The sequence below is a fragment of the Scardinius erythrophthalmus genome, assembly GCF_964197995.2.
Source record: "Scardinius erythrophthalmus genome assembly, chromosome: 6".
Classification (NCBI taxonomy): domain Eukaryota; kingdom Metazoa; phylum Chordata; class Actinopteri; order Cypriniformes; family Leuciscidae; genus Scardinius; species Scardinius erythrophthalmus.
Window position 1 is genome coordinate 34,706,986 of NC_138226.1, and position 26,883 is coordinate 34,733,868.

Here is a 26,883-nt window from a genome sequence, read left to right on the forward strand (position 1 = left end):
ATTTAATGTACTCCTCCTAGAGAATTCATCCATTTGCCTCCAAACTCGGTCAGCGTGAAGTCAAGGCATTGAGGATGCTAAATTGCGGACGGATTTTTAATATCTCGAACGGTTTGGCCGTGGCGAGGAAACGAATTTATGGCGAATAATGGAAACAGGAAGTGTGTTATAACTTCTGCATACATTAACTGATCTTGATTCAACTTCAGCAGTGTGTTCGTTGTAAGAGGCCGATCACATGGATGTGACTATTGTGAGTCAAAGTTATAGCGCCATCAACTGGAAGCAGGAAGTGTGTCCCTTTCAAAATGCTTTAAAATCACCCTCTTATTTTTACCCAATTTGCTTCAAACTTTTTGTGTATAATGTAAACACATGGCAGATGTAGACCTGTGAAAGGATTTTTGATATCTTTAATAATGTTGCCATGGCAACGCTTCAAACTTTAATTTTTTTTTTATGCTTTTGAGACTCTTAACATACTTGAAATTGCACAAAACTCGACAGACACATCACATTTATAAGCCCGTAGACATGTGCAAAGTTTCAGAAACGGGCGTGGTGAGGGGCTCAGTAGCGCCACCTTTAGTCATAAGTGGGGGGGTTAGTTTTATCAACAGCAACAAAACTTGGTATGTGTATTGTTCTCATCAAGACGGACAACTTTATAATTTACATTAACCATCTCCGACCAACAGGAAGAGAGATATTTTGGTTTGAATGTGGATTTTCTGAAGAATTTTCTCTCCCTCTCTCTGTGTCTATGTGTGTGTGAGGGGAGGGGGGGGGGATTTGACTATTGCTTTTATATTGTTAATCAAGGTTTCAGGGGCTTTTGGGGTCCTTAACGTGCTCAAAAACTCTTGAAACTTTGCACACAGGTCAGAACCCACGGCCATCAGGGCCGGGCTGAAGCTGGTACCCGGGCGTGGCTGGGGGGCTCAACAGCGCCCCCTTGAACGGGGTTCTAAAACTTGGTCCATATATCAAACACGCTTGCATGAATCAATATGAAACTCGGTACACATATAGATCTCATCGTGCCGAACAACTTTCCCCTGGTCAAGTTTTACGCCAGCCCAACAGGAAGTCGGCTATTATGGGTTGTTTGGAAAACACTTGCTGTGGAATGTGAAATACTCCTCCTAGAAAATTCACCGTGTCCCCTCCAAACTCGGTGTGCATGTAGTCAAGACTTTGAGGATGCTAAATTGCGGACGGATTTTTGATATCTCGAACGATTTGGCCGTGGCGAGGAATCGAATTTATGGCGAGAAAAGAGAAACACGAAGTGGAATAACTTCTGCATACATTAACTGATCTTGATGAAACTTCAGCAGTGTGTTCGTGGTAAGAGGCCGATCAGATGTATGTAGCTATTGTGATTCAAAGTTATAGCGCCACTAACTTGTAGCAACTCGTCTAATATCAAAGACAAAAATGAAACACAAGAAAAAAATAAGGGGGAATCACATCCAAATATAATTGCCAACCACCAGCTCAAAATGAATATATATCAAAACAATATATCACAACACCATAAAGCAATAATAGCTTACAATCACCCAAAACCTGGTCCAATGAGACCTTCAACAGTAGTTCAGTCCATACAAGGTAAACACAAAACCATAAAAGGATAATATGGATGATATGTGTGTAATGGAAATAATGAACCTGCCATCCAGCGATGATCAGTCCAATTGTTAGTGCACAAAAGTTCAGTTCAAAATTAGACCAGTTGCGACCACAGTCCCATCACCGCAAAAAACTCACTCAGCCAAAACTTGTAGTCCTCTGGGCCAGGTTGGAACAAAAAAAATATATAATCCACCAAAGAAATCCGTTCGAAGAAGATTTGATGCTGGGGTTAAGTCCGTATTGAACACAAGGATTCCGGGTAACACCAAACAACACAATTGAGGAAATATGGCCTACATTGAGTATTGCAAACGCACTGTTCCTCAAATAGTAGCCAAAAGAGGCATAACCATTGAGCCTTAACTCAAAACCCCTCTTTAGTAGAAAGAGTGAGTCCTCTCCAAGAAAAGCCACCACATGGCCTCTCTAGCTAGATCACTCATTCTTCTTTATATGGGTATTCTAACCCCCTTACCTGAGGGCGTTGCCCCCTGGTGACCAGGAAGATAATTACAAAACAGCTATAAACAGCCAGTAATAGTGAACACACTCTGAAACTGTTACATACCCCTCCCTTCTGAAAAAGGCTAGACAGCCCCAAAAAAGGGTTTTAACTTCTCTACATGATAGATCTCGACATTATTTGGCTCCTGGACCATTTTTACTCGATAATTGACTTTATTAAGTTTTGACATAACTTTAGCAGGTCCTTGCCACTTGGGAGCCAGCTTTGCCATATAAGCATCACTTGCTCGAGACAGCGGGTGAGTTTGTACCCATACTAAGTCTCCTTCTTCATATTGGACTAATCTCCTTCTGAGATCATAATACTTGGCCTGTCTCATCTGGGCTCTACTCACATTGTCTTTGACACATTCCAATAAGGCCTTCTGTCTCTCAATGGTGTTATAAGCGGCTTGGTCAGGGTCTGGAGACTTGTGGACCAGACGCTCAAAGGGACCTTTCAGTTTTCTGCCAATTGCAATTTCAGCAGGTGTGTGGTCAGTGCTCTCCTGCCATGCCGAATTTAGTGCATACCGAAATTCAGGGATCCACCTATCCCATTGGCGATGGTTCTCTTGCACATAGGAGGCTAACATGGTCTTAAGGGTACGGTTAATTCGCTCCGTCAAATTAGTCTGAGGATGGTAAGCCGTTGTGAGTTTCTGGACCACACCCCACTGCTTGCAGGTGTCTTGAAGCAGTTGAGATGTAAATTGAGGTCCTCGATCTGAGACTAGATATGCTGGGGTACCCCACCTGGTAAAGATTTCCTTCGTCAGGACATTTGAAATCAAGGGTGTTTTTGCAGATCTTAAAGGAAATAATTCCACCCACTTGCTGCAATAATCCACAATCACCAGCAGGTATTCATTCAGGCGAGTACTTTTGGGAAAAGGCCCCATTAGGTCAATCCCTAACATAAAGCCTGGTTCAACAATGGGAGTTGATTGAAGTCGGCCTGCAAGTTTGGTGATCCGTGGCTTATACTGCTGGCACGTCTGACACTCTTTACAGGTCTTCCAGACATCCTTCCGAATCTCTGGCCAATAGGCCACCTCCAGCAATCTGCGCAAGGTTTTCATGCGTCCCAGATGTCCGGACAAGGGGTTTGCATGGACGAATTGAAGACACTGCTCTCTGTATTGTGTAGGAATGATCACTTGGAAAACTTGACCTCCATCTTTGTTGACGGTACACCTAAATAAGTAGTCATTTTGAATGACATAACGAATTCGATTTGGATTTGCAACATCAATTTTGGCTTCATCCCAGAGATGCTGAAGAGAAACATCCTCTTTCTGCCCACGCACGATGTCCTCCCAGTTCAAAGGTAAGTTACATGGGGCACTGACCGCCTGAGAGAGAGCAATTGTCCCAGGGATTTCTTCTTCCATTCCTCGTGACAGCGTGTCAGGGATAACATTGCACTGCCCTCTACGGTACTTTACCGTAAAATCGAAGCTTTGGAGCCGAATGGCCCATCTTGTTAACCGAGATGTGGGTCTTGGATGATTAAAAACCCATGTGAGTGCAGAATGGTCTGTAAGCACATCAAAGTGTCTTCCTTCGAGGTACTCTCGCCATTTCTCCACAGCCCATACTACAGCGAGACACTCTTTCTCAGCTGTGGAGTATGACTTCTCAGCACTCTGCAGCAGCTTGGAAGCATACGCTACTACATTTTCCCCTTGATCAGTTTCTTGTGTTAATACTGCCCCCAAACCAACGTTACTGGCATCTGTTTGCACTCTGAAGGGCCGACTGAAATCTGGAGGTCTAAGTATAGGAGCTTTCTGCAGAGCTTCCTTTAGCCACTCAAATGATTGTTGGCACTCCTGAGTCCATACCCACAAGACATCCTTCTTTTTCAGGGCATGAAGAGGTGCTGCACGCTCTGAAAAGTTAGGTATGAAGCGATGATACCAACCCGCCAAGCCAAGGAATCGCTGGACTTCCTTCACATTCTTGGGAATTGGGAAATTATGGACAGCTTCAACCTTAGAGGGTTCAGTCTTTACTCCTCCTTCTGAGATGACATGACCAAGGAACGAAAGGGACTTTCTTATTAGGTTGCATTTTTTCAAGTTCAAAGTCAAACCAGAAGCTTCCAGCTTTGTGAACAGCTGTCTTAAATGCCCAAAGTGCTCCTGAACATTAGCCGAGTACACAACAATATCGTCTATATAGACAAAACAACATCTACCGATGAGCTCTTGTAAGATGGTATTCATTAATCGCTGGAAAGTCGAAGCAGCATTTTTCAAACCAAAAGGAAGACGAATGAACTCATATTGTGCAGATTTGGTGACAAAAGCAGTTTTGGGAATGCTATCTTCCTCCATACAGACCTGCCAATAACCACTCTTCAGATCTAAAGTGCTGAAAACCGAGGCTCCATACAAAGAGACGAGAATGTCCTGCACCTGAGGCATAGGAAAACCATCTAGTGGAGTTTTTGCATTTAAGGACCTGTAGTCTACGCAAAAGCGCAAACTACCATCCTTTTTTGGCACCAATACAATAGGTGCAGCCCACGGGGAAGTGGATGGACGAATAATTCCCTTTTCCAGCATCTTCGACACCTCATCCTCAATCAATTTTTGCTTATGAATTGGGGTAGGGTATGCCCGTTTCCTCACTGGAATTTCATCCCTGGTGTTGATGCGATGCCTGATGGTGGAGGTTCTTCCCAGTGAATCAGTACACACTGTAGGCCAATCAAAGAGAAAGCTTTCTAATTGATGTCTCTGGGAAGGTAAGGCATCTGCTGAATTCACAAGATCTTTAATGAGAGTTCTGGTGGCCTCATTGATTTGAACAGCAGGTAGTGCTAAATGTAATCTAGTTGCCGTTGAAAAGAAGTCAGTATTATGTGAAGATGAAGAGATGGTAAACTGATGCACCTTATCTTCTTCGGGCAAAGAATATGTTGCGCCATGGAAGTCCAAGGCCATGCCAGAGACATTCAAGAAATCAAGGCCTACTATCAAGGGAAAAGTCAAATCACGATCTCTCATGATGTAAGCGTTAAAAGGATAAACATGGTCATGCAATGTGCATTCTAATGTTACCTTTCCCAAGGCATGCTGAAGGTGTCCATTGGCAAGGGAAAACGTCTGCCCTCTAGCAGACTGCCAAGCCTCCTCCCTTTCCTTGATACGATGCCAAAGGGATTCTTGTACCAACGAGTAAGTGCTGCCTGTATCTATTAAAGCTTCAAAGGGATAACCACGAATAACTAGAGGTAATGTCAGAGGAGTTACAGAACGCTCACAAGTTCCATCCAAGAGAGCAATAGGTTGACTATCATGCTGACCTCGACCAGCTCTTCCAACCACAGCAGGTTTTCGTGATTGCTCAGCCTGTCTCTGTCTCCAATATGCTCTCTCCTCATTGAGGTCTCTCTCCACCAATGTTCCCACTCTAACCATCTCGTCCACTGTAGATACGGTACCCCTTAGTACGCTAGCAATACGAGGATTGCAGTTTCGGAGAGTGGCTTGTAGAATTTCTCTTTCAGACATAGAAGGCTTCAGTCTTAAGCACAGCGCTCTGTACTGATAAACAAAAGTGCGTATACTTTCTCCTATTTCCTGTTTTCGCTCCCTGATTTTCCTTTCAGCTTCGACTTCGTGGTCATCAGGTAAGAACGATCGCAAGAAGAGGGTCTTAAATTGAGCCCAAGTTTTTACCCGGGTTCTCTCAGCAATCCACCAGTCTTTTGCTGTGTGGATAAGTACTGACGGAAGCATGGATAATATCTCTGTACTACTTAGAGGGTGAATAGCCAGATATTCATCACACTTCTCTAGGTAGGCTATCGGATCTTCTCCTTCCTGACTGCTGAACTTTGGAAATTCAATTTTGATGGGAGCACTAAAGTGAATTGATCGCTGCCCAGTGTCAAAAGGTGAGGCTGAAGTTACAGTGGGAGTGGACATGGCATATGGAATGGGGAGTACCTTAGCCTTTAACTGTTCATCTCTTCGTCTAAGGCAGTCCATGACAGCATTTCCCAGCGATTGCATATTCTGCTCAAGGAGCAGTTTCACTCTCTGACATTCTTGTTTAGTTCCATCAAGTATGGTTTCGGCCAACTTCTTGTGCGACCTTTCTAGGGCACTGACTTGAGATTCCAAATGGTACACCTGGTCATGCTGGGTTTTAAATCCATCAAGTACCTGTGTTTCAAAGTCCTTAATGCGACACTTGATATCATTCTCCAACCCCATCACTTTTTGTTCAACTTGGCTTACCCTTGAGGCAATCACCATAGATATCAGACTCTCATCCTCCTCTATTGGTGGTGGCGGCGGCAGCACAGTTAGCTCTTCTCCCTCTTCACCCTCCAACACAGGATCCAAATAGAGACTACTGAGCGACTGTATGATATCTTGCAGGGGTTCACGACGCAAAGTGAAAGCATCTGAACCATAATCTGGCTCTAATGGGCCCTCACCCACTGTCTCGGCAGGATCAGCATCCATTTTGGGAGGTTATGAGTAAACTACTATATATAAAAAAAATACACATTGGTATTAAAGCAACATGAATGACTGAAAAATACAAGATATTACTGCTCAACTATAAACGGTTAAGTATATAAAAAAATACAATTGTTCGTACAACACCCAGTACACACAAACAAATAAATCAAGATTATTTCAAATGAACTGGTTGCCTTTGGAAGGTCCCTGTTCGGGCGCCATTTTGTGTAGCAACTCGTCTAATATCAAAGACAAAAATGAAACACAAGAAAAAAATAAGGGGGAATCACATCCAAATATAATTGCCAACCACCAGCTCAAAATGAATATATATCAAAACAATATATCACAACACCATAAAGCAATAATAGCTTACAATCACCCAAAACCTGGTCCAATGAGACCTTCAACAGTAGTTCAGTCCATACAAGGTAAACACAAAACCATAAAAGGATAATATGGATGATATGTGTGTAATGGAAATAATGAACCTGCCATCCAGCGATGATCAGTCCAATTGTTAGTGCACAAAAGTTCAGTTCAAAATTAGACCAGTTGCGACCACAGTCCCATCACCGCAAAAAACTCACTCAGCCAAAACTTGTAGTCCTCTGGGCCAGGTTGGAACAAAAAAAATATATAATCCACCAAAGAAATCCGTTCGAAGAAGATTTGATGCTGGGGTTAAGTCCGTATTGAACACAAGGATTCCGGGTAAAACCAAACAACACAATTGAGGAAATATGGCCTACATTGAGTATTGCAAACGCACTGTTCCTCAAATAGTAGCCAAAAGAGGCATAACCATTGAGCCTTAACTCAAAACCCCTCTTTAGTAGAAAGAGTGAGTCCTCTCCAAGAAAAGCCACCACATGGCCTCTCTAGCTAGATCACTCATTCTTCTTTATATGGGTATTCTAACCCCCTTACCTGAGGGCGTTGCCCCCTGGTGACCAGGAAGATAATTACAAAACAGCTATAAACAGCCAGTAATAGTGAACACACTCTGAAACTGTTACAAACTGGCAGCAGGAAGTGTGTCACTTTCAACATGCTTTTGACAAAAGTGGGGGGGTTAGTTTTAACTACAGTAAAAAAAACTCAGTTCATAGATTGATCTCATCGACCGGGACAACTTTCTAATTTAAAGTCATTAGCTCTGACCATCAGGAAGTCAGATATTTTGGTCTGAATGTGGATTTTTTTGCAAAATCAGCCTCTGAATTTTTAGCCACCTTTATCTAAGTGGCTTATTTTATTCCCACCAAACTTTTTCAACATGATAAAAATATATTAATGATGCTAAATAATAAATATCTCAAACGGTTTTGCTATGGCGAGGGATTAAAGTATAGTCTAAAAAGGAAACACTAAAAGGTTCATATATTCTAAAAATTTAATTATACACCATTTTATTACTATATAAAAGTATACAAATATCAGAACTTAACTCATTTTATTCGTTTTTTTCAATTTAAGAATGAAGTTTAAGTTTAAAAACTGCCAGAATGGTTGTTTAGTCTAAACAATAAATAAATAAAGTCAAACATAGTGCTATACTGCCCTCTTGTGTTCAAAATCAGGTAGGCCTATTATATCTATATAAAAATATACTAGGTATGTGACGGTAAGAATATTTTACCACCGGTTAACTGACGTGTGACACCGAAACTTAAACTTAAAAACGAAAGTAAAATATGTTCGTCCGCACGGACATTGATAATGGTGCGGAGCAGAGCGAGCGTTTTCAATAAATTCCTATGGAAGGAGGAATGACCTAAAAAACGTTGACTCTGTTCTGCTCGTTCCTCGCTGAGGACGCGCACCATTATGAATGCCTGTGCAGCCATGAGCATTTTAGTTTCATTTTCGGGGAGGATTGCTTGAATGTATTTAAAAAAAGCACAATGTTGTGTTTTATTGCTACTGTACAAAAATATAAGTTAACACTTTGCAGTTTGAATGATGTTCTGAACAAAATGACAGAGTATGTTTTTATGTGTCCACTGTTTAATCGCGCCCTCGTTTTAGAGATTCCCAAGTTATTTTTTCATTTAAGTTTTTTCATTGTTCTAATCAGGTCAGGCAAGTAAAACTATCTGTGTCTTATCCATTACATTTTTATATAATATATATACACTACTGTTCAAAAATTTGGGGTCAGTAAGATTTTTAAGCGAAGTTTCTTCTGCTCACCAAGGCTGCATTTATTTGATTAAAAATACAAACAAAAACAGTAATATTGTAAAATAGTATTCCAATTTAAAACAGCTGCTTTCTATTTTAATATATTTTAAACTGTTATTTATTCCTGTGATCAAAGCTGAGTTTTCAGCATCATTACTCCAGTCGTCACTGTCACATGATCCTTCAGAAATTATTCTAATATGATGATTGATGCTCAAGAAACATTCATTATTATTTTAAATGTCGAAAACAGTTGTGTACAGTCTTTGATGAATAGAAAGTTCAAAAGAACAGCATTTATCTGAAATCTAAAGCTTTTGTAACATTAAACACTACCGTTCAGAAGTTTGGGGGCAGTAATAATTTTTATTTTATTTTTGGGGGAAAGAAATAAAATAAATCAATACTTTTATTAATCGAGAATGAGTTAAACTGATCAAAAGTTACAGTACAGACATTTAAAATGTTAAAAAATATATATATTTGAAATAAATGCTGTTCTTTTGAACTTTACATTCATCAACCCATTTTGAAAAAAAATCTGTACACAACTGTTTTCAACATTGAAAATAATAATTAATATTTATTGACCATCAATCATCATATTAGAATGATTTCTGAAGGATCATGTGACACTGAAGATTGATGCTGAAAACTCAGCTTTGATCACATAAATTAATTACAGTGTAAAATATTTTAAAATAGAAAACAGCTGTTTTAAATTGGAATAATATTTCACAATATTACTGTTATTGTTTGTATTTTTAATCAAATAAATGCAGCCTTGGTGAGCAGAAGAGACTTCTCCTAAAAACATTAAAAATCTTCCTGACCCCAAACTTTTGAATGGTATATATATATATATATATATATACACACACATATATAAATACATATATATATTTTTGTATAATATATATATATATATATATATATATATATATATATATATATATAAATATAGCTGCGAGCAGCGATGGAGGGCCAAAGCCGGCGGTACTGCCACTCCGGTGCCTTTAGGTAACTAAAGGCACCGGGGTTGCGGTGCCACCGGCTTGGGCCCGTAATCGCTGCTCGCAGCTATATTTATTATTATTTTTTTGTCAACCTTTCGGGCACTTTTGGGACCCTTAACATGCTCAAAAACTCTTGAAACTTTGCACACAGGTCAGAACCCACGGCCATCAGGGCCGGGCTGAAGCTGGTACCCGGGCGTGGCAGGGGGGCTCAACAGCGCCCCTTGAATAGGGTCCGAAAACTTGGTCCATATTTCAAACACGCTTGCATGTAACAATATGAAACTCGGTACACATATAGATCTCATCGGGCTGAACAACTTTCGTGCTCTAAGTTTTACGCCAGCCCAACAGGAAGTCGGCTATTATGGGTTGTTTGGAAACGCATGCTGTGGAATTTGATGTACTACTCCTAGGAAATTCATCCATTCGCCTCCAAACTCGGTCAGCATGAAGTCAATACATTGAGGATGCTAAATTGCAGACGGATTTTTGATATCTCGAACGGTTTGGCCATGGCGAGGAAACAAATTTATGGCGAGAAAATAGAAACAGGAAGTGTGTTATAACTTCTGCATACATTAACTGATCTTGATGAAACTTCAGCAGTGTGTTCATGGTAAGAGGCCGGTCAGATGGATGTAACTATTGTGAGTCAAAGTTATAGCGCCACCAACTGGTAGCAGGAAGTGTGCCACTTTCAAAATGCTTTTGACAAAAGTGGGGGGGTTACTTTTACCCACAGTTACAAAAATCACTACACATATTGGTCTCATCGAGCCAGACAACTTTCTAATTTACAGTCATTAGCTCCGAGCAACAGGAAGTAAGATATTTTGGTTTGAATGTGGATTTTTTGTATATGTCAGACTCTGAGTTTTTAGCTACTCCTCCTAAGTGGTTTATTTTATTCACACCAATTGTGTCATATTTCCACCTGATTTCATGTAGCCTGTGAGTTAATAAAACAAAAAAATAAATATAGCTGCGAGCAGCGATGAAGGGCCAAAGCCGGCGGCACCGCCACCCCAGTGCCTTTAGGTAACTAAAGGCACCGGGGTTGCGGTGCCACCGGTTTGGGCCCGTAATCGCTGCTCGCAGCTATATTTATTTTTTTGTTTTATTAACTCACAGGCTACATGAAATCAGGTGGAAATATGACACAATCACAGTATAATGACATTATCTCTTGGGCCACATTAAATGAGGTGGTGTGCCAGTTCTGGCCCGCGGGCCTTGTGTTTGACAGAGGATCCAGTTTAAAGGAGTAGTTCACTTTAAAATGTAAACTACCTGATGATTTACTCGCCCCCAAGACATCCTAGGTGTCAAGTCAAGTCATCTTCATTTATATAGCGCTTTTAACAATTTTTCCAAAGCGGCATTACAGTGATAATAGGAAATTAAGGTAACAGAGATTGTTTTGGCTTTATAGCAGCTCTAGGATAAAGTTATTGTCCAGGTAAAGTTAGTTTTGATTGATTCACTTCCGTCGCAACGATCATTAGTTATTAACTTAGGGGTCGCTAACACGACACCGTTTTAATAGAAAACTCTTCAGTTCTCTCTGCTCAAACGTGAACCTGTGAGAATGCTGATGGCGTGCACATGCGTATTACGAGTTCAGTCTATAGGTATGCGCGTTTGAATATATGTGCGCAGACATGTAGTCCTTCCCTACAAACCAACCCTCAACAAACTATAATTTTTATGGCTTCCGCGTAGCAACGGGAACCTGAATTATCCCGACAACGCTTTATCTGTAGAGAGTTAAAGGGAGGGGAGGTAGGCATTTATGGGAAGTGTTCCCGATTCCGGCTGACCTAATCTATGCAGCCAAACATTGAATTATAGAAGTCTATAATGCGTTATGTGTATGCTAGGTCAAAGAGATGTGTTATTAGTCTAGCTTTGAACTGACAGAGTGTGTCTGCTTCCCGGACAATGTTAGGAAAACTGTTCCTAAGTTTTGGTGCTCAATAGGAAAAGGATCAACCGCCAGCAGTCGATTTCGATATTCTAGGTATCATCAACTGGCCGGAATTTTGAGATCGCAATAGACGTGAAGGACTATAATGCATTAAGAGTTCGCTCAAGGGAGCTAAACCATTTAGTGCTTTGTAAGTAATTAGCAATATTTTAAAATGTATATGATGTTTAATAGGGAGCCAATGCAGTGTTTAAAGAATGGGGCTAATATGGTCATACTTCCTGGTTCTGGTAAGATGGAAAAATGCGGTTTTACAGATACTAGACACGTGACTTTCAAATGAAAGATTAGTATTAAAGAGCACACCCAGGTTCCTAACCGACAACGAAGACTTAACAGAGCAGTCATCAAGTGTTAGACAGCATTGTAGGTTATTACGTGAGGATGTTTTTTGTCCAATAATTAGAATCTCTGTTTTTTTTTTCAGAATTAAGTAGTAGGAAATTACTAGTCATCCAATATTTTATATAAGCTATGCATTCCGTTAATTTTGTGAATTGGTAAGTTTTGTCAGGGCGTGAAGAAATATAGAGCTGAGTATCATCAGCATAACAGTGAAAACTAATTCCATGCTTCCTAATGATATCTCCCAAGGGTAGTGTTGTGTTACAAATTTATTAAATGTTTTAATTTAGGTTTCCACTGCAATTGCATATAAACTGATAAAGTTTAGTAGACTGATTTCAGATGATTATTGAGTCTCCAGCAAGAGTCTCTTTTCATGCCAGTCCTGTTTTCTCTATTGTGTTTTAAATGAGTCTTTAATGGCTCGAGCCAGTAGCCCCAAGATGCACCTTTTGTCTTTAATGGCTCTGGGATGGCCCTAGGAACCAGAGTTCCTGGCCAGTATCAGCATTTGAATAGGTATGCTGATTAGATTGATACTGGTAACACGCTGGGGTCTGGGGCTGGTTCCTTAACCTGTATACTCATTTACATGCTTTGTTTGAATTTGTCTCCACCTTCAAAAGTCCCTCCTCCTAAAATGCCTATAAGATACGATGTAAAGTTCCCTTAGTTAGATTAGGTTGGATTCCTGCAGCCACGTACAGCGGAGTTCTCAATAAAGAATAACTTCTGTTGAACGTGATCCCAACTGTCTCCTGGTCTTGCGTCGATGAAAGAAAACTTTCCAACAGTAGCATGTACAGAGTGAACAGCAACGGTCCTAGTACTGAGCCTTGTGGTACGCCATACTGAACCTGTGATCGATGAGACATCTTTTCATTTACTGCTACAAGCTGATAATGGCCAGATAAGTATGATTTAAACCATGCATGCCAACATAATTTTCAAGTCTATTTAAAAGAATGCTGTGGTCAATAGTATCAAATGCAGCACTAAGATCGAGTAACACTAATAGCGAGATACAACCACGATTGGATGATAAGAGCAAATCATTTGTAAGTTGCGTTTTTTTAACAAGCGGTTTAATCATAGTCAGCTTAAAAGTTTTTGGTACGTATCCTAATGACAAAGATGAATTAATGATGTTAAGAAGAGGATCTATGACCTCTGGAAGCATCTCTTTCAGTAGCTTAGCTGGTATAGGGTCTAACATACATGTTGTCGATTTAGATGATTTAACGAGTTTCGAAAATTCTTCCACTCCTATAGCAATGAATGAATCAAATTTTTTCTTAGGGAGACTACAGTGCACTCCCTGATGTGATACTGTAGTAGACGGTTGCATAGTTATAATTTTCTCCCTGATATTATCAATCTTGAAAACTTCTGGGCTTGAAGCTTTATTTTTCGTTAGTTTAGCCACTGTTTCAAATAAATACCTAGGGTTTTGTTTATTTTCTTCTAATAGGGATAGTTTTGTTTTCTTCCAGTTGCGCTCCATTTTTCTGGCTGCTCTCTTAAGGGCCTGAGTGTGCTCGTTGTACCACGGCATTGGACTATTTTCTTTAATCTTCTTTAAGCACAAAGGAGCAACTGTGTCTAAAGTGCTGGAAAAGAGAGAATTAAAAGTTTCTGTCGCAATATGGATGCTGAGATGATGAAACTGATCAGGAAGATTATTAATAAAGCAGTCTTTAGTGGGAGAAGTGATAGGTCTAACATATTTGTAACACGGAGTCGGCTTTGCAGCCTTGGCTAAATGAAGTTTACATGAGACTAGATAATGATCTGAGATGTCATCGCTCTGCTGCAGAATTTCAACAGCATCAACATTGATTCCGTGAAATAATATTAGATCTAGAGTATGATTACAACAATGAGTAGTTCCTGACACATGTTGTCTAAGTCCAATAGAGTTAAGAATGTCTTTAAATGCCAATCCCAACGCATCTTTTTCGTTCTCTACATGTATATTAAAATCACCAACAATTAAGACTTTATCTGCAGCCAGTACTAACTCTGATAGAAAGCCAGCAAATTCTTTGATAAAGTTTGTATGGTGTCCTGGTGGCCAGTATACAGTAGCCAGCACAAATCTCAAACGTGATTTATCATTTACACTATATATTGTTACATTAACCTCCTGAGGTCGACGGTATCGCCGGCGATACCAGCTCGCTTTTTTTTATCAGTGTAAAAGAAACTCATAAATACTCTATTGACTTTGATTTTCCATAGGAGTTTCATACATCAATTGATTCTGTTAAATGTGTATTATTTTTGTGTATACTCACAATAAAAACAAAGTGTTGTGCTTTTCGCCAAATAAAGAAAAATAAACACGAAGCGAGTTCTGCCTTCTCTCTGTCCGTGTAGTCCATTCTGAAACGCGTCCGAAAATGAATCATAACTCTGCGAATACTTCTCACACAGACACGTGATATATGTTTTTATGAAGCTTGAAATCTCTTCTTTTAAATGAAGTAATTTATATAAAAAACAAATGTTTTCAACTCATGTAATCCGTTTGAAAGCAAGGAGAGGTACCGTTTTTCCTTCTCCCTTCATTATCTCTAAATGAGCTGCGGCCGCCCCGCCCCCGGCACAATTCACATGTAAATAGTTAGGTGATCTAGTATGCATCGCATACGCCCCCCGATCAATGCCATAAAAACAGTTTCTTCATCAGACTTACTGATAGTTCATCGCGTTTTGAGTATGGCACGCTTCTCCGGCTTCTCCGCCCTTCAGATGATTCTGGACAGCGAGGAAGAATGCACCTTTTCCTCAGAGGAAGATGAAGACTCGGACGACGAACGGCAGCATTTTGAAGAGCGAATTGATCCCGCCGGGGACACAATTTCGGAGTAAGTTTTACTGTTATATAATTATTTTTCTGATAATTCAGAAAAATACTATATCTGCTTAGTGTTGGCTAGCTTTTGGCATCTTACATGAAAGATTCCATAACAATATCCCTTAACATTCGTGTATGTGCTCAAGTGTAAACTTTTTCAATGTGATAAGCTATTACTCTCTAAACATATTTGTATATTAAATATATTTCACTCAGTTTTGATTAGCTTATAACACTGATTATCATGCTAAAATACTGCCGTATGTCTTATGTACCTTATTTGTGAATATCTGCTTAAGTGTAATGTGATTTAGTCTAAATATATTTCAGCCTCCAGTAAAATATGTGATAGCATAGGCCTACTGTCTAAATACTAGACATTATATATATATATATATATATATGGTTTATGGTTTTGGTTAAACTATCACACTGCTTATCATGCTTCAATACTGCCTTATGCACAGATGTTTGTGAATACAGGTGTAAATGTTTGAAATGTAGTGATGCGTCGTTCGCGAACGATCCGTTCATTGCGTGCGTCACTAAATGCGTGCGGTCTTTATGGCTCATCAACAGATACTCGCGGCGACGCTGTGATATTTCTCTGTCCTATGGACCATCAACAGATATATACATAGATTGTGCGTCCATAACAATTAATTGCCCATCAGTTTACTTTGGATAATGTATGCTAAATAATTTTTTTGTTGTTGTTTTTTAGGGATTATGGCTGCAGCTAGCTCTCCTTCTCCAGCACACTCACAAAGGGGCACGCAGTTCAGTTCTCCGTATGATGGAGAATCTTCCCGAGTAAGTCCACAGACATAATATTTACAGATGAAATATAATTTTTTACATCATCATAATATAAAAGTACATATTCTTGTGTGATATTACAAAAACTGTTGTCTTTTTTTATCCATGGCCATTAGTGATCGATAATGATAATAATACAGTGATTGTGTTATCAGTATGCTCACAGTGTGTTTTGTTTTGTTTTTTACAGATGTGACAATGAACTTGTCCAAGCACCTGTCCCGAAGAGAGCCAAGGCTAACCAGCAGGCAAGCAACAGGCAGTCCACTCTGGCATGGAAAACAGAGACTGATGTTGACATGGTTCCACAGACTGTGTGATTCCGTCCTGCACGAGAAACTGGACCGCAACTGAGCCCTGTAGACTCACATTCGCCCATGAGTGTATATAAACAATTTTTTTCAGAAAGTGCTGTCTCAACTCTGTGCCACAACACAGGAATTTACTGTGAGATACCTGCCTTTACTTTTGTTTATCGCTCACAATTGCTTTGTTTATAGCAGACTGATTAATTTATTTTGCTCACATTTGATTTGCTTAGAGCAAATTTAGAACATTTAGTTCCTCCACATAGAGGAATTACAATAAAACAGATTGAAAAACAAAACCTTTAAATCTCCTCTTCTTTGTTCAGGCACTTGATGGCCCATAAGCTACTGGAAGAGTGTATGTCACACCCCTGGTCTGAATCTCATTAATATTGATGGGCCATTGGGCCATTAATATTGATGGGCCACCCCTCCCATGCATAAACCTCTTCTGACAAAAAAACTGTTTTAGAAAGTTCAAATCAATGTACTGTTTTATGAGAACGATAAGGCAGGATGATTTTCACATCATTTTGAAGCCAGAACTCGAAGTTATTAGTCAAAAGTCTTATTTACACATATTTAGTATGTGTTTTGTGGTCTTATTTCTGCAACTTTCATTTTTATTTTTTCCAATAACCATGCATAAACATTATTCTCTTAAAAATTCAAACATACATGCATGTTGATCAGATATTTTGGTAGCCCTGTTTGTGCTATATAGAGTGAATTTACACCTTTGCCATTAACATGTTTATAAATAACTGAAAAAAGCACAAATGTCAGAGCATGTCAGAACACCTCCAGGGCCCAGAAAACAGCTCAGACTCCAGAGTGTTAAGCACCAACACTTCAAAAGAATTATATTTGAAACTAGACTTCTTATTACAGCAACACCTCCCCCCTTTGCCTTTCAGATGAGGTTCATGTTTATAACCGTAATCTTGCGGGGTGGACTTATTTAAAGTACTGTAATCGTTTGGTTTTAGCCAGGTTTCTGTCAAACACAGCACATCTAGGTTATAGTCTATAATCATATCAATAACAATAAGTGCTTTTGGAGTAAGGGATCGAATATTCAGCAACCCAGGTTTTATCATTTGCTCATTTGTATTATATCTGTTTTTTATTTGTTGAAAATCAATTAAATTTTTACCCTGTGATGGGTTTGGAAGTTTTTTGTATTTCCTAATTTGGGAACAGACACAGTCTCTATATGATGATATCTAGGTGAAAGAGGCTCTATGTGATGGGATTTATCTGACCTTGCTGGCAGATGACGTGCCAGAGTGGCAGATGACGTGAGACAGCTGGCAGATGGTCGGTTTAGCCAGTCTGTCTGCTTCCTGACCTGAGCCCCAATTTATGTTTGAGCTCTAAGTCTATGTGCCATATTACTAGAGAGAAAAGCAGCACCATCACAGGAGGGATGAATACCATCTCTTTTCAACAGGTCAGGTCTGCCTTATAATAATTCTATATTATTTTGCGGACACCACTTAGACAGCCAGCCATTGAGTGAGGACAATCTACTAAATATCTCATCACTCCTGCGAACAGGAAGGGGGCCAGAACAAATTACAGTGCCTGACATCGTACTTGCGAGTTCACACACCTCTTTAACGTTAATTTTGGTGATCTCCGACTGGCGGAGTCGAACATCATTAGTGTCAACGTGAATAATAATCTTAGAGAATTTACAATTAGCATTATGCCAGCACTTTTAAATTTGCTTTGATGTCAGGCACTCAGGCTCCCGGCAAACATGTGACTATGGTGGCTGGTGTCTCTATTTTGTAATAGAATCGCCAATAACTAGGGCACATTCAACAGGATTCACCATGGGTGTTTCACTGAGTGGGGAGAATCTATTTGTTATGGTAATCGGAATGGAAGAGCGGTGTTTTGTCCCGTGACTACAGCGCCTCACCGTCACCCAATTGCCCTGCTGCACTGGCTCTACATCAGCCGGAACCAAACCATGTACAGAGTTCACTAAGCTAGTTGCATCCAAAGCAGTATCTAAAGCCCTTGTACTCTTACAATTAACCTCGATTAAAGTTTGGATGCGTGTCTCTAGTTCTGAAATCTTCTCCGCCAGCCATACTATCTCCCTGTATTTATCACTTGTAAATCCTGTGCTGACAGAGAAGGCTATGCTATACATGTTACATGAAGTGCAAGTGACAATAAGAGAAGACATGACTCACCGTGTTTGTTGACTGATCCTACTCACCTACGTTTTTTATGAACTCGTAAAAGGCGCGAGCGCGCAAGAGAAAAATAAATAAAGAGCAAAGCTCTTACAAAGCTTACAGACGCAAGCCAACTCAGCAGCAGCGAGGTGTATATGACTTTCTTTTTTCAGACGATTTCTTTTTTCAGACGAGTTATATTATTTAACACCCTGACGCTTCCAGGCTTTATAATGGCAGTGGATTGCAACCATCAGTTTGAAACTCAAAAAAGTGCATCCATCCATTATATAAGAAATCCACACGGCTCCGAGGGGTTAATGAAGGCCTTCTGAAGCTAAGTGATTTGTGTGTGTGTAAGAAAAATATTCATATTTAAAACTTAAAGTAAAATAACTAGCTTCCGGCCAAACGAACATACAGATTTGACCTAAGTCTAAAGCGCAACTTATGCGAGTTCCGCTACTTCCTACGTTAAAAGTTGCGTTTTAGGCGTAAGTAGACTGCGTATGGCCGTTTGGATGAAATATGAATATTTTTCTTACACAAACTCATCGCTTTGCTTCAGAAGGCCTTTATTAACCCCCCAGAGCCGTGTGGAGTTTGTTTATGATGGATGGATGCACTTTTTTGAGCTTCAAACTGATGGTTGCAATCCACTGCCATTATAAAGCCTGGAAGCTTCAGGGTGTATATTAATATAACTCCGATTGTATTTGTCTGAAAGAAGAAAGTCATATACACCTAGGATGGGATTTAAAGTGAACTACTCATTTAATGCAAAAATTGTTGGTTCATGTCTCCATTTGTAGAATGTTTTGTGTTGGTCTGGGCACTTAAGTAAAAGGTTGCAAAAGAGTGCATTCCATACAGTCAGTAATATGTAGCTTTCTGATGTCAGGTATCTTCTACTCTTAACTTTAGGTTTGAGCATTTAATGTTTTGTATCGAGTAGCTTTGAATCAGTTATGCAACTGGCATGATACACGTTTACCTGACTAATAATAAAGTGTTACATTTTATTCTTATCTACTCTGAAATAATTAGACTAATTAACATTGGTCTATCTTTGCAAATTGCTAAAGGGACTAAAAAGTACTTTTAGCCAAAAAACAAACATGGATGGCCATCTAAATAATATTGTCAGTAATATTGTACTTCTAACTAATGACCAAGACCGGCAAGTTATCTACGATTGGATACTCAAAAATGTCAAGATAAATTATTATATAAATGACCAATTATCAATTGGCATTCCAACCTAAATTCAAGGTCATGATAAAATGGAGTCAAACAGTGATTTAATTAGAACTAAATAACTTTAACTGCAATAACTTATGCACAGTAGTGCAAGGAAAATACAGAATGCACAGAAAACCTTCAGCCACACCATTGGATTAAGTCGTTGGGCCAGTGGCCCTTAGAGGTATGCAACACTCACTTTTCACAATCCAATCTACATTTTTGTTCTTGTTCAGAAAGCAGTTTCACTTGGAAATACACAATACGATAATAAAGTCAGTCATTTCATACCCACTTCAACAAGATGTGAAAAATGAAATTCTTGATAGTGTTCAGAGACAATTTGAACTTTATTGTAAAAAATCCTCACAGGGGTTTTTAAAAATGTTTTTTGTTGTACAAAACCCCTGTGTGTAATTTGCTATTAATATCCAAAATTATTTCTTACAAAAACCCTAAAATATGAATAATCTGAATTGGCAAAAAGAGACACCTGGATCAATCCCCAAACAATTATGAGTAATTACTGTATCTGCATTACACATATGGACCTTACACAAAACCTTTTCCTCAAACCACACATATTTAAAGACAAAAAATAAAATAAGATAATAATAAAAAAAATAAAGAAATATCAATAGACAGAGGAGAAAGTTGTGATGGAGAATATGTGAGTGATATTCTGGAGCATCTCACTGAGCGTAGTAGTGTGTGAACTGCCATTTTTGAAAAGTATTGATGGGATCACAGTTCTTAAGGTAGATGCCAGCTTTAACTCCAGCTTCCAGACAGATGGGTTGGGAATGACTCTCTATCATCACATGCTCCGTCTAAACATAGAAGGTAGACTTTGGTCAAAACATTATTACACACTTGAACTAATCACACTTAAAGGGACACTCCACCCATTTGCACTAAGCTTTGCATTGTTAGAAACCCAGTCATACTATTGAATGGTCGTGCAACACTCTCTCATTTTCCCCTGAGACGGGAGAAATCCGTTATTTACCTCTTACACTTCCTCCCACAATGACGCAAAAATCGTCATTTTGCGTCATTGTCGAGGAAGTGTAAGAGGGGGGGATTTCTGTTGAGACTACAAGCACTAGTTCCTCATCTTTCCCAGGGGGTGAGACCCGCTCACGCTACAGACCTATTACAGATCAGTGGGTGGGACTTTACTCTCTGAAACTGAAAGCAATATCCTCCATCTTGTTTGAAGCTAAGCTAACAGGCGCTGTGGAGACAGATGTACAGTTATGACAATAGCGGAGGAGAGTACTCAATATGATATAGAAGAAGATGATTTCGGAAGTCTGATGCTTGAATCAGGTGTTTGTGGCTACCTTTACAAGCCGCATTATAGCGAAGAGCAGCCGAGGCAGAAGACCTGCCTGCCGCGGACGAGGAGCCCGGACTGGCTCGAGTTAGGGCGGACTGGTGGCGCCGGTGATCTCACAATGCAACTCATAGACTGTAAGATGCAACTACGAACACAGAGATAGAGTACGTCTGCGGCAAAGAATTTCAACGATGACAATTTCTCCTGGACGAAATCTCTGAATCAGACGAGGACACGGACGTTTGTGTTGTGAACTATCCTAGTTTCGCACCGCATATGTTCTGACTGAACATCCCGGTACCATGCAATAATTCACCTTTTCGAAAGAAATACAAACAAGGAGTAATGCACTAATGAGTTCGCCAACTAACTAGACATTTTGTGTGAAATGAATTTCAAGCTCTGGTGGTAGCTAGCCTTGTAGACGGAAGAGTGATTTCTCTTATAGGCAGATACACGCTGTTCTGGATTAGTGGGAGTGGCTTGCGGAGCTGTGCAATGTGGTGCATTGTGGGAGTTGTTGTCTTTCATACAAATGCGTCCTGAAGTTATTTTTTGTCTTTCCTCGGTCACGAAGGCACCAAATTCAAAATTTATTTTTTACATTTCGACTACATATATGACCCACTTTCAATAAAAAACAATGTTCCTATGGGTGCAATGCCCCTTTAAATCTTGAGCTAGGTACCCAAGAGTACAAACAACTAGGGATGCACCGATCTGATACTCAGTATCTGTATCGGTCCGATACAGACCTTTTTTGCCAGATCGGGAAACAGTCAGACAAGACTGATCCAGTCAAGCTCAAACAAAAGGACAAAAAAGCACCACAAAAGGTTTAGTGAATTATATTCCAGGTTAGTGCTGGGCGGTTTACCGGTTCATACCGAATACCGGTGTTTATTTTTGTTACGATATGAATTTTTAATATACCGCAAAACCGGTGTATGTCGCTTTAATCGGAACGCGGCGCTGCGCGACACAGTCTCACTCCTCATTTACAACACACGTCTGCGGCGCATTACAGCTGCGACAAGGTTTTATTCCGTCCTCCACGTGGTGCGTCAAAATAGACCAGGCGCCTATATTTAGCGAAGCGGCGCGGAGAGCCGCTTCTGGGAAGCTTCGATCTGAAACACAAGCATTGACTAGAGTGGGCACGAGACGTGTGGGGGTGAGAGTCTTTTTTCTTGCGGCGCGCGTGTTTTTATACTGTATTAACGTATCTGAAGTGAACTGACGGTCTTTAGAAAAGTTTCTTTGTTATTACGATTGAATCTTTCTTTATCTTTCCTGATAAAGCAGTGTTTATGAGCGTTGCTGCTTTGTGTACAGCCGTTACCGGGGAAACCACTGTTTCTGCCGCTCCTAAAGCGCGTCCTGCTGGCACCTCTTTGTAAACAGCCTTGCAAACCTGTATTATTAATATTAGTGTGGATTTTTTCTATAATATTCACTCATGACAATAAAATAGGGCATTATAAGTAAATCTACTGCACTATTTCCTCTCTCACTCAGTAGAAAATGTGGTAAACACCCATCATGCTTGAGAAAAAAAAAAACACAAAAAAAAAAACCGGTAAAAACCGTGAAACCGGTATAATTTAGAAAAAAAACGTGATGTTGATTTTTGGTCAAACCGCCCAGCACTATTCCAGGTGTTCTGAAGCCATTAAATTGCTTTATTTGAGGAACAGATAAATTGAAGTTCACAGAAACGGTTTCATTCGTAGCAGCTGTCAAATGTCATTCTCCATTCAGCATCTTCAAACAGTGTCACATACATTTACTACAGTCAGCACAGTAAATCTCTCTCCAAGATGTTCCAATGTTTCCATTATTATGCATAATCTGAACATAAAGGTCATGGTTTAAAAATGTTTAAAATGAGTTTATTGTTGATTCTGAATGGTGTGGTGCTCACTATTATGGAGAGAGAATTGTGTCTTTATTACATGCAAGAAAATAAATGATCTGAGAGAGAAAAAAAAGTATGAGAGAAAAAGTTATCACACTGATATCAAAAAAGCATTTTATGAGAGAAAAAACAAGTAATAAAAACTCAGTGAGTGTTTTAGCGCAATTTTCTCACATCATGGGATCACAACACTAAGAGATAGTAAATCTTTTCCTGGATTTTTTTTGTGCGTTCCCGAGATTAGACCTTCCTTAACATAATGCTGAAAACCCGAAGTCTCTAGGTAGTCTGGTTGAGGAGTAGATAGAAGTGCAAGATTGGTGCGCACAGACAGAACAGAAATCATGAGTTAAAGCTCCAATATGTAGGAATTTTGTAATAAAATTTCCAAAAATAACTTGCACAGGGTGATATATTTCCTCCAGTTGTGTACTTACAATATCTCAAAAGTCTCCAAAGATTTTTTATTTCAGAGAAATTCCGATTTTAAATAACTGGCCGTCCCGGAAAAGAAATGTCGCGCCTCAGTGACGCAATCCTTTTTCCGGTGTGGACCATGTGATAGGATATTCCACCACACCAGATTTTTTTTTTTTTTTTTTTACAACAACTTTATTGAGGTTTTTTTCTTATCACAATAAACAATAAAGACGTCTGACAAAGAATAAAAAAAAGAATAAAATAAAAAATATGACCCACCACACCGGAATATCGCATGGTCAAATGCGGAAGTGGTGGTTAAAGCGTTATAGCCATAGACTGTATGGTTATAGCTGTTATGGATCACGATTACTCTTTGGCGAGTATTGAAGTGCCAACAAAACGAAAGCGTCCATATTCTGATACACGCAGACTGTGTGACAAACGAAGGAATAAAACCTGGATAAATATCGGCAGCCGTTTTCGAGATGGAGAGAGCTGCGCGACTATCTTGGACTTGACAGAGACTCTCTCGCGAGTGTATTGAGACAGGTAAGACATGCAACTGTCAATAATAGCACTTATAAACAAAGTTATATTGCTCTTTGTACTTTGGTAAGGCTTTTTATCACGTGTGGTGACCAAGATTATGGCAGTACAATTAAATACAATCGGATATGATGTTAAAAAAATATATTTAGTCATTACTTGCAAATGTTCGTTCAAATTTACTTTTAGATATTGGTTTGAACACGTAAAACTGCACAACATTAACCAAACAAATCATTTGACAAATAGCTGTATGTTGTAACGGGATAATATAGCATAACATTTCACGTTCCTTGCAGTTCATTAATTATGATGACATAAAATAATACGATCAGACATACAGGTAATACAAAAACGAATAAATTACCTCATCCGTGATCATGATTCATTAATTCCATGTAGATATATCGCTAGATGGTGAAAACGCATTAAAAACGACATCTCCCATCGTCACCTCCTTCATAGCGTCATCAAGCTTCGCCTTTGTTATTGTTGGAAACTGCGCCCTCTTGTGGTCAAATACCAAAGTCACATACTGGAGCTTTAACAATCGCAATTTTGTCCGGTGGAAAATTGCGTTAAAAAATATTTGAGAGAAAAAGTTTTTATACCAATAGCAAAAAATAATAATATTTGAGACTAGAAAAAGTTGAGAGAAAGTATTTTCTCAGAACAAAAAAAAATATAAATTTGATTTTTTTTTTATTATTTCTGAGAAAAAAAATCTCTCTCAAAATACTTTGAAAAAAAACTCTCATATATATATTTTTTGCTATCAGTGTGAAAACATTTTCTTTTGTCGTTAATGCCGCTTCATCTGAAAGCAGGAGATGGCGATTTACTACTAATCAAGGAACCGGCTTTACTGACGAGATGCGCATAACAATGTCATCCGATATATCGCCCAGGCCCAGCCCTAGTTCATCATATACAACCTCCTGTACAGTTTTACTCGGACTCAGAATAAACAATTTTGTTTTAAGGTCAATATGATACATTTCCTGTTTGAACCTATAACTTAACTATAACCTAAAATGATTTTTATTCATGTGTTTAGCATCTGTATCTCAGATGCTATTGAGCACTATTGTTGTGCCTGAACGGTTCATTGAATGATAGTTCATGAACTCGTTCATATTTTGGGTGAACGTGAACTGAAAGTAGCATACTGTATTACTGCCTGATGAACGTTATTGTAAGCTCGTTCATTCTGGTGTCTGTGAACGTCACGCTCTCTCAGTTTAACTTCGTTCAACAGAGTGCCAGATTTCTATAGAGCTTTCCAGGCGAAACCCCGGCATAACGGTCCTTGCTCGGTTCCGGGCGACGGGTTCCGCCAAGAGTGACTATGTGAGTCAGAGTGAGTGCAACAGCGAGTGTGTGTGTGTGTGTGTGTGCGCGAGTGAGCGACAGTGAGTGAGTGTGTGTTTGTGCGTGCGTGCGAGAGCAATTGTGTGTGTGCGAGTGAGCGATTGTGTGTGCGCGAGTGAGTGAGCGAGCTACAGTGTGTGTGAGTGTGTGTGCGCGAGTGAGTGAGCGAGCTACAGTGTGTGTGTGTGTGCGCGCGCGCAGTGAGTGTATTTGAGTGAGTGCGTGTGTGTGCGTGAGACGGCTCGCGGTGACTGGTCAGAAAGCAACGTGTAGTCTGACATATTTCTTGTCCATCCATGACATGACAAGATTTTTAGGAGTCAAAATCGTGTAATCTGACACCGTGACTATCGTAACAGACCCAAAATTCTTGTAATCTGAACCAGGCGTATGATCACCGTGAATCATCTTACCCAAACATCGGAGTGTCCTTGCTCAACTAGCAGAGGCGGCATCTATGCTGGTGAACCGAACATATAATGATTCAGTTCGACTCCCAAGACAAGACGATGCTCACCCGACTGGCCAATAGGAACGTGGCCCCGCCCATGACACAATTCTCACAGTCAAAGCAGAATCCTGACACGAGAGCAAGAAATTGCATCGAGAGCAAAGAAAAGCGTTTTGAGAGAAACAATTTTTTTTAAGAGAAAATGTTTTCACACTGATAGCAAAAAATATATATATATATGAGAGTTTTTTTCAAAGTATTTTGAGAGAGATTTTTTTTCTCAGAAATAATAATAAAAAAAAATTTTGTTCTGAGAAAATACTTTCTCTCAAAACTTTTTTTAGTCTCAAATATTATTATTTTTTGCTATTGGTATGAACACTTTTTCTCTCAAATATTTTTTTTTCTCCCATAAAATGCTTTTTTGCTATCAGTGTGATAACTTTTTCTCTCAAACTTTTTTTTCTCTCTCAGATCATTTATTTTCTTGCATGTAATAAAGACACAATTCTCTCTCCATAACTATCAGATGAAAGGACTGAATAAAACTCGTCATTCACACAGTAATTGGAATATAAAACTCAATGAAAAAGTTTCAGTAAACAGTTGGACAGATACTCTCAGTGTTGTACACACACAATATTACATATACCTGGGACTCCATGTGCTTTAAGCATATCATTATTCATAAGTGTTTTAGTGCCAACCTGTATTGGAGCCTTTCATAATATGATAGTTTTGCTCAATAAAAGATAATTAATATATATATATATATATATATATATATATATATATATATATATATATATATATATATATATATATTAATTATCTTTTATTGAGCAAAACTATCATATTATGAAAGCACTTATGAATAATGTATATATAATATGCTATTTATTTGTTCTATCATTTAAAAAAAAATCTGTTTTTAATTTTTATTTTACAAAATGATTGTTGAATTTAAGAATTTATTAATGCTGCGTCTCAATTTGACTTCTTATATTACACCCTAAAATTCTGTACTGATTTTGTGAAGAAAAAGTACATACTTTTGAGTTTGTAGCAGATTAGTAGGCAGGCTTTGGGACATACTAATTCATCATAATTGCATCTTTAGCGGACCACTCTGTCGCTCAGTTACATAGATCCCCCCACCGTTTAAACTACCGTCAATCATCGTGTCACAGTTAAAATCCTTCACATTCAATTTGCACTGCACTGCTTTTGTACTTTTGGCT

General features: G+C 39.2%; 1 protein-coding gene across 1 annotated transcript in view; it reads right to left on the minus strand.

Moving 5' to 3' along the window:
• Nucleotides 1-19,634: 19,634 nt before the first annotated feature.
• Nucleotides 19,635-26,883, minus strand: part of galnt5 (polypeptide N-acetylgalactosaminyltransferase 5) — a 30,526-nt gene continuing 23,277 nt past the window's right edge. Inside the window, exon 10 of the mRNA XM_081369215.1 lies at nucleotides 19,635-20,421. Within this exon, the coding sequence (XP_081225341.1) occupies nucleotides 20,284-20,421 (138 nt within the window). The 3' untranslated portion in view covers nucleotides 19,635-20,283. The remainder of the gene's footprint in view (nucleotides 20,422-26,883) is intronic.